This window comes from Kogia breviceps, chromosome 2 (genome assembly GCF_026419965.1).
Source record: "Kogia breviceps isolate mKogBre1 chromosome 2, mKogBre1 haplotype 1, whole genome shotgun sequence".
NCBI lineage: Eukaryota > Metazoa > Chordata > Mammalia > Artiodactyla > Physeteridae > Kogia > Kogia breviceps.
The window spans coordinates 153,309,291-153,323,976 of record NC_081311.1 but is presented as its reverse complement, the minus strand read 5'-3'; the positions used below and the strand labels follow the sequence as shown (position 1 = coordinate 153,323,976).

The window sequence follows — 14,686 nt, the reverse complement described above, 5'->3', positions numbered from 1 at the left end:
CAACAGAGGTTATGTTTGATATTAACAGTTCACTATAGGATTCAAGATATATTTGAATTTTATTCTGACTTTTCTAAAGCTGACATCTCAAACAATGTTTTGATATGTCAATATCACCTAACATTATTCTGTATAAAATAAATTTGGCATAAAATAGCTTTGTTTTAAACAATAATCAGAAAGGACTATTTAATCGGGGGGGGGGGGGTACCCTACGGGTGGTTGTCTTTTCATAACATTGCCCTGGCCTGAATTTTTAAGTTCTGATTTATAACATTATAGCTGCTCTCTGTTAGAAGCAGGTCAAAGTGTAAGAGTTGTAAAGTTTTAATAGTCCAGTTAGAGTTCATTCACAGTGAAACTAATTTCAACCTACCTCTGACATGCATAGGGCCTTCCTGACTTTTATGTATTAAAAATACATATGGAGCAAGGAACCTCTCTTTTTCACTCCATATGTGTTCTAAAGATCATTGCAAATAAAAGTTCTCCAAATTTTCAATGAAAAAATAAGTTCCTCCTAAAATTCCATTTATAACAAAGGCTATGAGATGGTGCTTTGGTCTCTTCTTCAATCAAATGTTTTGAATTTCACCAAGAAATAGAATAGCTTTCAACTAAGATAGCTTAAAGAGAAGAATAATGTAAAATTAATTTTTTTACAAACTAAAATTATAGTAATTTGGCTTTTTATTGAAATGTGCATTAAACAGGTGTTTGCATAAAACTCAAATTCAATTTACTGTTTACTGCCCACAGAAAGCCATGAAAATGTGAGTGTCTTATTCTGAGTACAGAAAAAGATTTGTGCCCTCTATTCATTTCCTTTTTTTTTGTTGTCATGTTTTAAGAAAACTTAACATTTTACTGTAGACTCACCATACAGTTTCCTTTCTTAGCTCGGCCAGCTTGTGCAGGCGTTGGAGTGCCTTTTCCTGTTTTCTTTCATCTTTCCTGGATTTAGATGCTACATTTCGAGCAAATTCCCTTTGTTTTAGTTCTTTGAGTCTCTATTAAAAAATACAAAAATAATTAACAGTATTTAGGTCTATGGCAATGTCAAAGTTACTATTGTTGTTGTTGGAATTTTCCAGTACACCATCTTTGATCTCATCTAAGGAAAACACAGCATTTGTGACCATCCACTTCTAACAAAATATTTTCTTGCACTTTTGGCTTGTAAAAAATGCCAAAATATATTATTACACTATATCAAAAGATATACCTATACCCTGGTAAATTGGAAAGGAAAAATTTATTCTTTACTATTGATTGTTTCCTTCCAAGGTTCTCTGCCTAATTTAGATGAAGTGTTGGAGTCTTATAAACTCCTAATTTTAAAATAAATTCATATATGATAAATTCCATCATATTTTGATGTGCTCTATATTAAAAAGGTGTCTGATCCTTTTCATATTTTTAAGAAGAGTAAATGTCTTATGTTAATCCATAAGGCAAATGCCCTCTACTAATGTGATTTAAAATAATCCCTCCCCTCAAATACCAGGCATATTTCCCAAGTAATTCAAGATCTGGGAAGAAAATTAAGTGTCTTTGTGTAACTTCTTTTTATATTGAGCATATGTTTCATCTGTATTAAAGGAGCTCAGTTTGGGGGCTGAAGGCCAGAAAAAGAACATGTCAACTTGAATAGAATTGATAAATAGCCATGTATGTAGCATGATTTAAGAGACCCCAAAGTGGTCCCATGCCCCAAATATTTTCACTATAGTCTTTCACAGAGACAGTATATAGTCATGAAAAATGATTAAAGTATTGTTTTTTTTCTCATGGAGCTCATGTTGTTATGCAATCGTGATACGTCAGAGTCTTAGAATAGGACTTTATGAGAATAAAACATATACTAATCACATTTTTATGAAGTGGTTGAACAAAATCTTAATAAATGCCTTATGTGTATACACTGATGTATGTCACGGTCTTAGAACAATGCCTGATCTATAAAAGACCTACTCAGTAAATATTTGTTGGTTTATGTAGAATCACTTAGATCCTCCAAATTAAGTATTTTCCTACTTCAAAAAAAGTTATGCTAGGGAATTCCCTGGTAGTCCAGTGGTTAGGACTCTATGCTTTCACTGCCAAGGGCTCGGGTTCAATATCTGGTCAGGGAACTAAGATCCCACAAGTTGTGCAGCACAGCCAAAAAAAATAAGTCATGCTAATGAAATAATATTAGATTCTTGGTCAACCTAGATTGTATCTGCTCAATTTCTCCTACATAGAGCCATAACTTAAACTTCAAATAATCTCTAATACTTTAATTAATGGGATTTTTATAAGGTATATATACATATATATGTATGAGATTACTCTAGAATATTTATTTTAACATAACACAAAGATATTTTGAGATCATTTACATTGACATATTTGTGAAGGAGTTTATTTAGAGTTGAAATTAAATAAAAGATTACTCATGTCATAAATATCTAAATTGTACTAGTATTTCATAGAAAGTAAAACTTTGACATATATCATTGCATAATAACAAATGTATCTACAATTTTATAATACATATTAAATTATTTGTTATTAAAATATGTAGAATTAGAGATACTATGGCAAGCAAGTTTTAATTCTAGATTTTAAATATTCATAGTCTTGGTCATCTCTATTTCCTAAAATCTTGAAGTCATATCAAGACTCATTCAACAATTTATTGATCACCAGCAATGGTCATTCTGTTAAATGGCTGGGATATTTTTCAAAGAGTAAAGAAAATGTTTTTACTTTTATCAGGTGTATGTCTCTGTGTCTGTGACTATATGTGTGGGCGTGTATGTTTATATGGATTTTACATAAATAGGGAGAAAAGACACACAGGAAGAGATAATGGCAATCAGTGGTTGAGGTATTCTTATTGTGCTATACGAGGACAGAACAGGGGTGCCCCAACGATCCCCAGGTAGGCTACCTGGGGAAAGTCATATCTGATCTGGGTCTTAAAGAATATAAAGGAGCATGAAGAAGAAGGGCTGGATGTTGGAAGTGAGAGGATATTGGGGGAAATAAAACCAGTTTTGTATAAACATAGAAATAAAAGCATGCATACTCTAAAAGAAAAATGCACGATGTAAAGAAGGATGGTTAGAGCAGAGTGTATCTGTGGAAGTAATGAGAATGGATGAATTATGGGGTCCAACCAAATCATGGGGAACCCTATCATATGACTAAATGTGACTGTAGAAAACATTGAAGGAGTTAAACAATGCAGTGCCACAGTAAGACTTTCATTTTATTAAGATTCTTTTGGCATCAGTATGCATGAAACTTTGCCATAGAACAAGATTAAAGACAAAGCAACCAATAAATAGAATATTACAATGAACCAGGTAAAAAACAATAAAAGCCTTTTCTAAGGGAGTTGCAGTGGAGAGAAAAAGTAAAATTAGTGATTTATTGGATGTGCATAATTGAGTTACCTAAAGGATATGCGTTACCTTTACTGAGAAATACCACCTGCCACTGTAAGAAACAGATATTCAATCAAGAGAGGGTTTGGGTTAGGAGGAGGATGCTAACAGAGAATTTGAAAGAAAATAGAAGATAAGTTCTCTAAAATAAACATTTAAAAGAATCAAAGTGCCAAGTAAAATAAAGCAAGAAAGTTGCAATACCAATAAAAGAACTAACATTCAAAGATTTTTTAAAAACCCTATTTATAAATAGTGTTATTTTAAGAAGCAGACATAATTTTTTTTTCCTACTAGATTCTTTGGGTAACTGGAGACAACAATCAAGAAAGCTAGACTTGACTATTTTTAATAAAATTTTTAGAATAAATGTTAATTTCTATTATATAAATATGCATATATATATGCAAGTTAAAAGTACAGTGCTTCTAACAAAAGGCTAAGCTTCTCTAAAGCAAATATATGAAACACCAAGAATTTCACTATTTACTATTTCAAATTAACCATTATGATTTGACCTAATCCATTTCCACTGACATAATAGTTAAAAAGCAAGGAGTCTGTCAATTATCAAATGCCAGTAGTGTTGTATTATCTGTGATAAAACCGAGTGATTGATATGGCTGGAATTGGCCCCTAAATGATGATTTAGGGAACTGTGTACATTTATTTATTTATTTTAAATTTTATTGAAGTATAGTCAACTTACAATGTGGTGTTAGTTTCAGGTGTACAGCAAAGTGAAGAATGCAAATGTTGTTTTAGTCTCGTAGAGGTTGTCAAGGAACATCAAACTGCATTCAAGTGTTCCTATTGATCTCAATCTCCCTCTATGTACACATGTACACATAATTTTCTTATCTATGTACACATAATTTTCTATGTACACAGACTTCCAGATACCAAGGTAAATAAACTTGACTAACATTTAGGGACTATTTAGTTGCAGAGATTATAGGCCTGGTCAAATACTCTGGTCAGTTTTAGGATAAAATTTATCAGTCTTTATATCCTTTCTTGCATTTTTCTGCAGAAAAATGAAGTCCTACATCATATTTTATATCAAGTAATTTTGAAAGGCAAAAAACAGAAACCAAGTAAATTCTTTTGAGAATGCTAAATGGAAAGAAAACTTAAGGTCCACACAAATGAGTATACAAGATAATACCTGTGAGGCTGATGGAAATATCAATGCTATTTCAAAAGCTTCCTCAGCAATTTACTGAGAATCACTCAAAATAAATTCTTAGTGATAAATGTCAAGACAAGAATGACAGTCAGCGAGAATTAGAAAATTAAAAGTATGTTAAAAGGAAATTGTGTGGCCTAGCTACTGCATTGCAAAACAAATTATAATGTACACTCACATATAATTCAATGTATACTTTGAAAATATGCAATAAGGAATGAAAAAACAAAGAATCAATATTCTTTGGTTATGATACCATTTCAGAGGGTCTACTTTACTTTCCCACTGATTTACTTCTCTTAGTCTATAGAGAAACAGAATGTCACAAGGGCAACACAGGTCATTAATCCTCAGATATGGTCTCAGGAAAACCCATTGAATTGGATGGTTGGGAAAGTTATAATGATCCTAGCCTCAGGTTAATGGTGGTGTTCAGACAGTGGCAAAGGTTTATTCAGTGTGAGATAGAGAAAAAGAGAGAGAGAGAGAGAAAGATACCATTTAAATAACACATCAGTTTGTGTTTAAACATTTAGGTAAATTACATCATTTTACAATTGCAAACAAAACTTTTATGAACATTCTTATATCTATATATTGTACACCTGTTTAATTACACCCAAAAGACAGGTTCCTACAAGAAAAACTGCTAGAATAAAAGATAAACATGTACTTTTTTGATGTTTTCCAAACTGCTATTCATAGCTTTATACCATCATTTCACTCTTCCCAAGAGTATATTGGGAATATACACAATATTGGGTAGCATCCCTACTAAATTTGTTTAATTGACAGTCAATATATGATATATCATCAATGTTTTGCCTATAATTCATTTGTTTTCTAGGAAGCAGAAATATTTTTACATATATATTGGCCACCTGTATTTCTTCATTTAGAATTAATATTGTTCCTTAAAATTTATTAAGCAATATTATATACATTACTTTGACTCTGAAAATAAGCATGTGAGCAAACAGGTCTAGCATTATTGTCCATACTCAGAGATGACAAAACTGAAGTTAAACAAGTTTTAGACTTGTTCAGAGTTGTGTGCAAGTGGTAGAACCGGACTGGAATCAGGATTTCCAGGAACACTTCTTGTGACTTATCTCCTATATTTACTCTTCTATATGTTATTCAAGCTTTCTAACTCTTTAGAACAGACTTATTGGGATGTGATACAGATTTTCATTTGTCTTTCAGCCAATACTCCTTGGGTGTCCATTACTTGTCAGCTGCTATTCTAAGCACAGTTGATATACTTGTGACAAAGGAGGAAAAATCTCTGTTTGTTTCATGAAATTTTCATAATTGAGAGAAATGTACATTAAAACATGTAAATAAGTTGTATAGTATAGTAGATAGTGAAAAGTACTGTGGATGAAATGAACTTAAGCTGAGGGTGCAGGAATTAAGGGGAGGGATAGCAATTTCAAATAGAGTGATTAGGTAAGGTTTTCTATTAGGCTTATTTTCTATTTCTGTTTAACAAATTACCATAAACTTAGCAGCTTCCAACAGCACACATTATTATCTCACAGTTTCTGTAAGTCAGTATGCCTGTTCTTTGCTCAGTCAAGGTGTTGGCCATGATGTTTTCTCATCTGGAGGCTTGTCTTGGAAAAAATCATCTCACAAGCTCCCTAAGGTTGTTGGTAGAGTTTATTTCCTTCGGTTGTAGGACTGAGAGCCACAGCTTCCTACTGATTGACAGCAGGACTACTCTCTGAGTGCCCAAACTGCCAGCAACAGAAATCAACACTGAGCCCCCAGAATGGCACCATTCCCAGGTGTGATCAGCCATTGCCTGGTGGCAGGTTGATTACGTTGGACAGCTTCCTTGAAAAAAGAAAAAAAAAGGCAGTTTTTGTTCTTCCTGCAATAGACCTTTACTCTGGATGTGAACTTAACTTCCCTCCATGCAACACTTCTATCAAAACTACAATCTATGGACTTACCCAATGCCATTTCTACCATCACGATACTCCACATTTATGATCATTGCTCTGATCAAGGAACTCACTTCACAGCAAAAAAAGAAAAATGTGGAAATGGGCCCATTCTCATGGAGTTCACTGCTCTTACCATGTTCTCCATCATCCTGAAGTAGCTGGTTTGATAGAATGGTAGAATGACCTTTGGAAGACTCATTTATATATCTCCAACTAGGTGGCAATACCTAGCAGGGCTGGAGCAATGTTCTCTAGGAGGCTGTATATGCTCTGAATTAGTGTCCAATATATGATGCTATTTTTCTCATAACCAGCCTTGAAGGGTTCAAACATCCAGGGGTGGAAATTGAGGTGGCACCACTCACTATTACCCCTAGTGGTCCACTAGCAAAATTTTTGCTTTCTGTACCCACAACCTTATGCTTTTCTGACCTAGAAGTCTTAGTTCCAAATTGCAGAACAATTCCACCAGGAGACACATCAAGTATTCCACTGAGTTGGAAGTTATATCTGCTACCTTGCTGCTTTGGGCTTCTTATGCCACTGAATCAACAGGCAATGAAGGGAGGTGCTGTGCTAGATGAGATGATTGATTCTGATTACCAAGGAAACAATGAACTGCTAGCCACAGTGGAGGTAAGGAAGATTATGTCTGGAATACAGGAGATCCCTTTGGTGTCTCTTAGAGTTATCATGCCCTGTGATTAAAGTCCATGGAAAAACTACAACCCAATTCAGGCAGTATTACTAATGGCCCAGACCCCTCAGGAATGAAGGTTTGAGTCACTCCATCATGGAAAGAACCATGACCAGCTAAGGTGCTTGTTGAGGACAAAGGGAATGAGTAGTGGAATAAAGCAGTTATAAATACCAACTTTGACCATGACTAGTTATAGAAATGAGAACTGTAATTGTCATGGGTATTTCTTCCTCATTTAATTATGAAAAAATATATATATTTTCTTTCATCTCTTATTCTCTTATCAAATACGATATGTTGAATTTACATCATAGTATTTAAGTGACAGGATATCAAGGAGAAGAGTGAACATCACAGAACAACTTTGTATCCTTTTCTGGGGAGCAAGTCAGTGCATTTTCAGTTGTATACAGAATAGTTGTATCATGTTAGGAAGCATATCACCTGTTGTTGTCTTTTTTTTGAGATCGAGTATAGTTTAAGGAGATATCTATGGGAGCCAAACTGATGAGAGATAGACTTATGATGGTTAACTGTATGTGTCAACTTGCCTAGGCCACAATACCCAGATATTTGGTCAAACACCAGACTACATGTCACTGTAAAGGAATTTTTTAGATGAGACCAATATTTAAATCAGTAGATTTTAGATGCTAATCTCATCTAAGATCACTTTTAGATGAGACTAACATTAAATCAGATGAGTAATCAGGTTTACTCCTTAAATCCTAGTAAAGCTAAAGCAGATTACTCTCCATAATGTGGGTGGGCCTCATTCAATCTGTTGAAGGCCTTAACAGATGAGACAAGTCCCCCAGGAAAAAAGAATTATACCTCCAGACAGCCTTTAGACTTGAGACTGCAACATCAACTTTTTCTTGGGTTTCCAAGCTTGCAGTCTGCCCTGCAGATTTTGGACTTGTCAGCTCTCACAATGTGTGAGCCAATTCTTGAAAACAAGTCAACAGATAGAGAAATAGACAGACAGATTGATAGACAGAGAAATAGATAAATAAATATTCTATTATCTCTGTTTCTCTGGAGAACTCTGATTAATAAAGGTTTTCACCAGAAGATGGGTATCTAGTTATGATGTTTGTGGTGAACAATACAAATTGCCTTCACATTATCAATTACATCCTTCTAATTCATTAGTAGAATTCCAGTTTGGACTGGGTGGGGTGGGCAGAAAGATATTCAATTAAAATAATAAAAATTTCAGCCTCCCTGTAATAAGAGTGGATATGTGATACAGGCCTCACTAATTGAATTGTAAGCAGGTGCCTCTGAGGAGGATATGCCTGCAAAAAAGTAAGCCTCATTAAAGAAAAATTCTTTATGTTTTTTAACCATGTTTTTCATTTCCTACCCATGTGTAATTGGGAGTCTTAGGTGGGAAGCAACCATCTTTCAATCGTAAGGTTGTTGGCTTGGCAGAGAAGGCCTAGATGCTAAAGGTAGCAGAGCAAAAAATGAAAAGATCCTCATCCCCTATAGAGATGCTATTACTGTATTATTCTAGGACTGATTACCTATGTAGTTTGGAAAAAAATAAAAGCCAACTTTATCTGAGTTTATTTTTATTTGTTGCTGAATGTAATCTTGGCTTATATACCTACTTACTAGATGTGTGACTGGATAATTAATATCAAATTCTTAGACCTTTGTTTCCTCAGATGAAGATGCTGATGATATCTAAAGTTCCTTCTAGTTTTTGCATCCTAAGATTGATGCTTTCAATGTCATCTTTTAAGATGGATTTAGTTTTTACTAAATAAAATATGTATTTAGAACATTAATAATAATTACCTTCTTAAATGTTTTCTCTACTACAAGTAAATCCATTACTCCTTTGAATTGGTCCAATACTTCTGTTCCTATTTTCAAATATCTTAGTAAGTTAATATGTTACCCACTATTACTGTTTCCACAGGCTAAAAATTTCCTTTAAATTCCCAATAGTTGTTTCTATCAAGAACCGCTTTCAGTGATTTTTGAAAAATCTAAGTATGCTTTCTATCTTACATAGAGCAATATCTTCAAAGAATTACAACTAAATCACCATCTCTATTTCTTGAATCAATTTAACTCTCTTGGAAGACAATATGCACTGGGTTCTATTAGAATGTTAGCAAATATATTTCTTCAGGGAAGGTTGTTATTCAAGTGAATGGTATCACACTTCAATGTGTAATTTCCTTCTAGTCATTATTTAATCAATGGCTTTATGCTGAGTGAACCTGTGGAAGATTCTTTTTTAAATTTCTTTTCCCATTACTATCATGAATGTGTATCATTTGGACTTTTCTCTTGGCAGCTTTAAAAGCATCTAATCTCTTAATGGCATATCAGATCTGAACAATATCTTTCCCCAAGGCCTCTCATTCTTTAGATTCCATTAACTCAAGTTTCTCTTTGTGGACAAAAAACTCATTCTAGTTCTAATATAAAAGTCTTTGCAATCTGTATGTGTTATGTCTAAAACTGATTTTCCAACCATTCAGTTCATTTTCTTAAGTGCTGGATCAGAAGTGTCTCATGCATTTCAAGTGCTCATGAATGCTTCTCAAATTGAATTGGCACAGGATGGCAGTGATTAACTTCCTCATACAATAGGAAGGTTTGAAAATTTGCTAACAAAAATCTCACTAAGATCTTTGGTATACAGGGAAAGCAATGGAAACTTGAGTCTAAGAAATATTGACACTTTTATTTTAAAAAATATACAAACAACTTGAGCAGCCCAAAGTGAAGAATAGTTAAGAATTATGGTTCAATTTTATAAGGAAATACTATGCAGCTACTGCCAATAATGCTAAGAGTTTAAAATATTAGGAATATTGTATTATAATGCTAGTTTTAAAAATAGCATGCTAATAATTTTATAATATAATTAAATGTATCTGCATCTATAGAAATAGACTAAAAATGCTAGAAAATACACAACTGTCAATGAATATTTCTCTTTGTAAGGTAAAATCAGAAGAATTATACTTTTGTTTTCCATTATATGGTATTTTTCCATTTTTTTCTTACTAGCATGTTTTACTTTGAGAAGAGATTTCTTAATTTCAATTTGAAATAAAAAATTAGATATATTTTAAAACTGAAACAAAAATTACCATTGTATGGCTCTTCCTATCATACATTCATATTTATGGCCTAATAAATAACTAGACTGTTCCAAATACTTCCAAGTTCTCTAAACATGTATAAGTAAATCCTTATAGCCAATACAAAAGGATAAAATAAATCTGGTGAATTGTTTCACATATGATCTTTAACAACATGGAATGATTGTGGGTTGGTTAATATTTTAATCATCTTTTTGGCATAGGTATAGTGGGAAAATAATATATAGGGACAATAGTAGTCAAAGTCTGTGAGAAATATAATATCACATTATATAGAAATAGATATATACTTTTTCTTTTTCTCTCTCAAAATTATCTTTATATATGTAATTATGAATGATTTATTATGTATATATAATAAAGAAATGATGAGTAAAGGGTTAGCAAACATCTTCTCTATAGAGTAATTTAACAGCTATAACTTATAGCTGTTTCTTAGGCATGTAATAAAGATGGAATATTAGTTGTCTTATTAGGCAATTTTGCTTATGATTGAAAATAACTCCTCTTTTGCAAACTGCATTTGGGCTGGGAAGAGTGTGAAGGATTTATTAATACTTGGTGGGAAGCCCTAACTGGTGACTTCCCTGAGTGCAAACTAGGTTTGTCCCTTGCCAGGACCATAGAAGTTATACCCACAGAACATTTTGCAAGATATAATTGCTCCTGTTTGTGAGATAGGACAAACTTCTAAGCCACAGTGGCTCCCACATCCATCCATGTAATCTTGTCTCTTGGCAACTAAATTGTAACTTGAAATGCCAAGGGAAAGAGCCCCCGAACTGCTGTGGGAACATAAGGACTCCTGCTGGAGAGAAAAATACCTGATGTGTGATGCTGGCCTATAACTTTCTAAGTGAATCTAATGTTGAATAATCATTCAGAGATGCACGTGTGACAGGAAGGGCCAGGTCAAGGTAAGCTGTGTCCTCTAGGCACTGAGATCAGAGCTGGGCATGGTGACGATGCGACCTTCATCCTGGAGGCTGCTGTAATTCTGTTTCACACCTTCAGAACATGGAGATCTTGACACAGGCAGCCAAGAGCCAGAAGAGCAAACAAATCAGCTTGGGGAGTCTGAAGGGGAGGGATCTATGAAACCAGAAATGAGCACTGGCCATAATTAGATCATCAGAAGAAACATTACAGGAATGTGGTGTTGGGAATCTAAAGTTACATGGCTACATGAAGATATCAAATGTTTAGAAACTATTATTATGTGATGTCAGTGAAAATGGCAGAGTAGAGAGTTCCAAGAACCTGACCCTCCACAGAAACAAAAAAAATAAGTAATTATCAGAATCAACTTGTCAAAACTCTGGAAAATAATCAAGCATTTATAGTAACCAAGCAATTGCTGAATCAAGGAAAAGATGACTTAAACACAGTAGGAGAGCTTTGTGGCACTTTAATTCACCCTTGTATTTCCTACTTAACTGGGGAAAAAACAAACTGTCAATCAAGAATACTATAACTGGCAAAACCATATTTCAGAAACAAAGAGTAAAATTAAGATATTACCAAATAAACAAAAGCTAAGGGAGTTGTTGCCAGTAGACTTGTCTTATAAGAAATACTAAAGGGAGCCCTTCAGGCTAAAATTAAAGGACACTTGAGAGTAACCTGAAGCCATACAAAGAAATAAAGTACACTGGTAAAGGTAACTCCATAGGTAAATATAAAAGTCAGTATTACTTTATTTGTTTTGTAGCTCCTCTTTTACTCCTATGTGATTTAAAACATAAATGTATCATTCAATAATTATAAATCTATGCATTGTGCATACAATGTACAAAAATGTAATTTATAACAATAACTACATGAAGGGTAAGGCACAAAGGTATATCAGGGCAGAGCTTTCAATACAACAAAAGCTGAGTTTGCAAACGAATGATGTCAGACACCCAACACTAATAAAAATTAGTTCAATATGGATCAAAAACTAAATAGAAAGGCTAAATCTACAAAACTCTGAAGGGAATCATAGGACTAAATCTTCACAACCACAGATTTGGCAATGGTTTTTTCATATGACACCAAAAGCGTGAGCAAGAAAATAAAAAAATTAGATAAATGGGAATTCATTAAAATTAAATAATTGTATACATCAGAGTAAGTGAAAAGACAACCTACAGTATAGGATAAAATATCTGCAAATAAAATATCTTATAAGTGTCAAGTATCCAATTATATGTGGAATCTAAAAATACAACAAAGTAGTGAATATAACAAAAAAGAAGACTCACAGATATAGAGAACAAATTAGTGGTTACCAGTGGGGAGCAGTGGAGAGGCGATATAGGGTGCAGGGAATGGAAGGCACAAACTATTGGGTGTAAGATAGGCTCAAAGATGTATTGTACAACACATATAGCCAATATTTTGCAATAACTGTAAAATTTCAACAACCAAATTTTAAAAAATGGACAAAATGTTTGACAGACATTTCTCCAAAGAAGATATACAAATGGAAAACAAGGACAAGAAAGTATGCTTAGTACAATGAGATGCCATTTCATACTTACTAGGATGGCTAATTTTTTTTAAAGGAAAATAACATATGTTGGCAAGGATATGGAGAACTTGGAATTCATGTTAATTGCTGTTGGCAATGTAAAATGGACAGCTGTTATTGAACATAGTTTGGCAGATGTTCAAAATTAAAACATATAATTACCATATAACCTAGCAATTCCATTCCTAGGTATATACCCAAAGCGTTTGAAAACAAATATTCAAACAAATACTTGTACACAAATGAACATAGAAGCACTATTTGCAATAGCCCAAAGATGAAAACAATCCAAATGTCCATCAATAATAAATGGACAAATTATGGTATATCCGTACAATGGAATATTATTCAGCCATGAAAAGGAATGTGCAACATAGATGTCCTTAAAAAATATTACGCTAAGTGAAATAAGCCAGACATAAAAGGTCACATATTGTATGATTCCATTTATATGAAATATTTAGAATAGCAAAATCGGTAGATATAGAAAGCAGAGTGGCTTTGGGTTGGGGTAGGGAGTAATGGGGAGTGACTCTATAAAGGGTATGGGGTCTCTTTCTGGGTGATGAAAATGTTGTGGAGCTAGATAGAGATGGTAGTTTCACAACATGGTGAATGTATTAAATGCCACTGAATGACTCACTTTACTATGGTGAATTTTGTTATGTGAATTTCACCTTAAAAAGTAAAATATGCAATGATTTTTCTCATATTTTCTAATATAATCAGCATTTTATCCAAGATTTTCTTTAATTGGTTAAAACAAAATGAGTTAATTTTGAGACCCTCAAGCAAAATTGCCAGTTGGGAGAATGTAGAAGTATGAGGGGCAAAAGATGTGAGAAAGTAATAATAGACATAAAATAAAAATGTTATTGGCTTACACATTTAGTTGAATCTGTTCTATTTAAAATCATTGACATTAAAACTACTACATTGTTTTTTCTCTCTTTATAATAAATAAGTATTGTGCATTCCAAAGAATTGCTTTTGACTGGCCTATGGCCAGTGTAATTTAAAATGCCTATGATAATATCTATCCTAATAACTATAGATATTTCTTAGTGGTTTTCAGAAGACTCCTAAGAGCTACAGACATATTTTAGGGACTTTCTTTCCTGCCACTATGTCCTCAGGAATATGTGGGATATCTCCAGGAGGCTAGATTTTCAGTATTTTTGTATATTACTATCCTGAATAAAACTGGAATTGAAGGTATATCCAGAAAATTTCCCAAATTCTACACTCCATGGTAACATGTTGACATTAGTTTCCACTAAAACCTTATGTCATTAAAATTAAACCTATAGGAAAACAGTGTTTATGATGGATAAATTATGAATTTGGGAACACTTCAAGAGATGAAATTTGACTCCACCATTTGCTGTCTGTGTGACCCTTAGTGATCCTTCCCCATTTGTAAAATGGGGAAGAAAACAATGATTTAAAGCACATATACTTCCTTCTACTCAGTAAATATCAGTTTCTTTCTCTTCCTTATTCTAATCCAAAGTTAAAAGGTAGAAGCTTATGTATTGTATACAGATCCCACTTGAGAGTGAATTCACTGACTCAGAGGCTACTTTATCTTGTAAGCCTAGACAAAAAACCTCTTTTTCAAAAATGCTAATTAATCAACAGGCATAATTGTGTAAAGAAATAAATATCAGAAATATTTTGATTTAAGCCAGTTTAACGTGTAAATAAATGTTTTATTAATAAATATGATGACATTTCATTTGTGTAACACACAGAT

General features: G+C 33.3%; 1 protein-coding gene across 2 annotated transcripts in view; it reads right to left on the bottom strand.

Annotated features, from left to right (window-relative positions):
• Window positions 1-14,686, bottom strand: part of ZNF804A (zinc finger protein 804A) — a 320,414-nt gene that overhangs the window by 7,360 nt on the left and 298,368 nt on the right. For both annotated transcript variants that reach the window (XM_059053573.2, XM_067026433.1), the window contains exon 3: window positions 880-1,010. In XM_059053573.2, coding sequence (XP_058909556.1) covers window positions 880-1,010 — 131 coding nt within the window. The remainder of the gene's footprint in view (window positions 1-879; window positions 1,011-14,686) is intronic.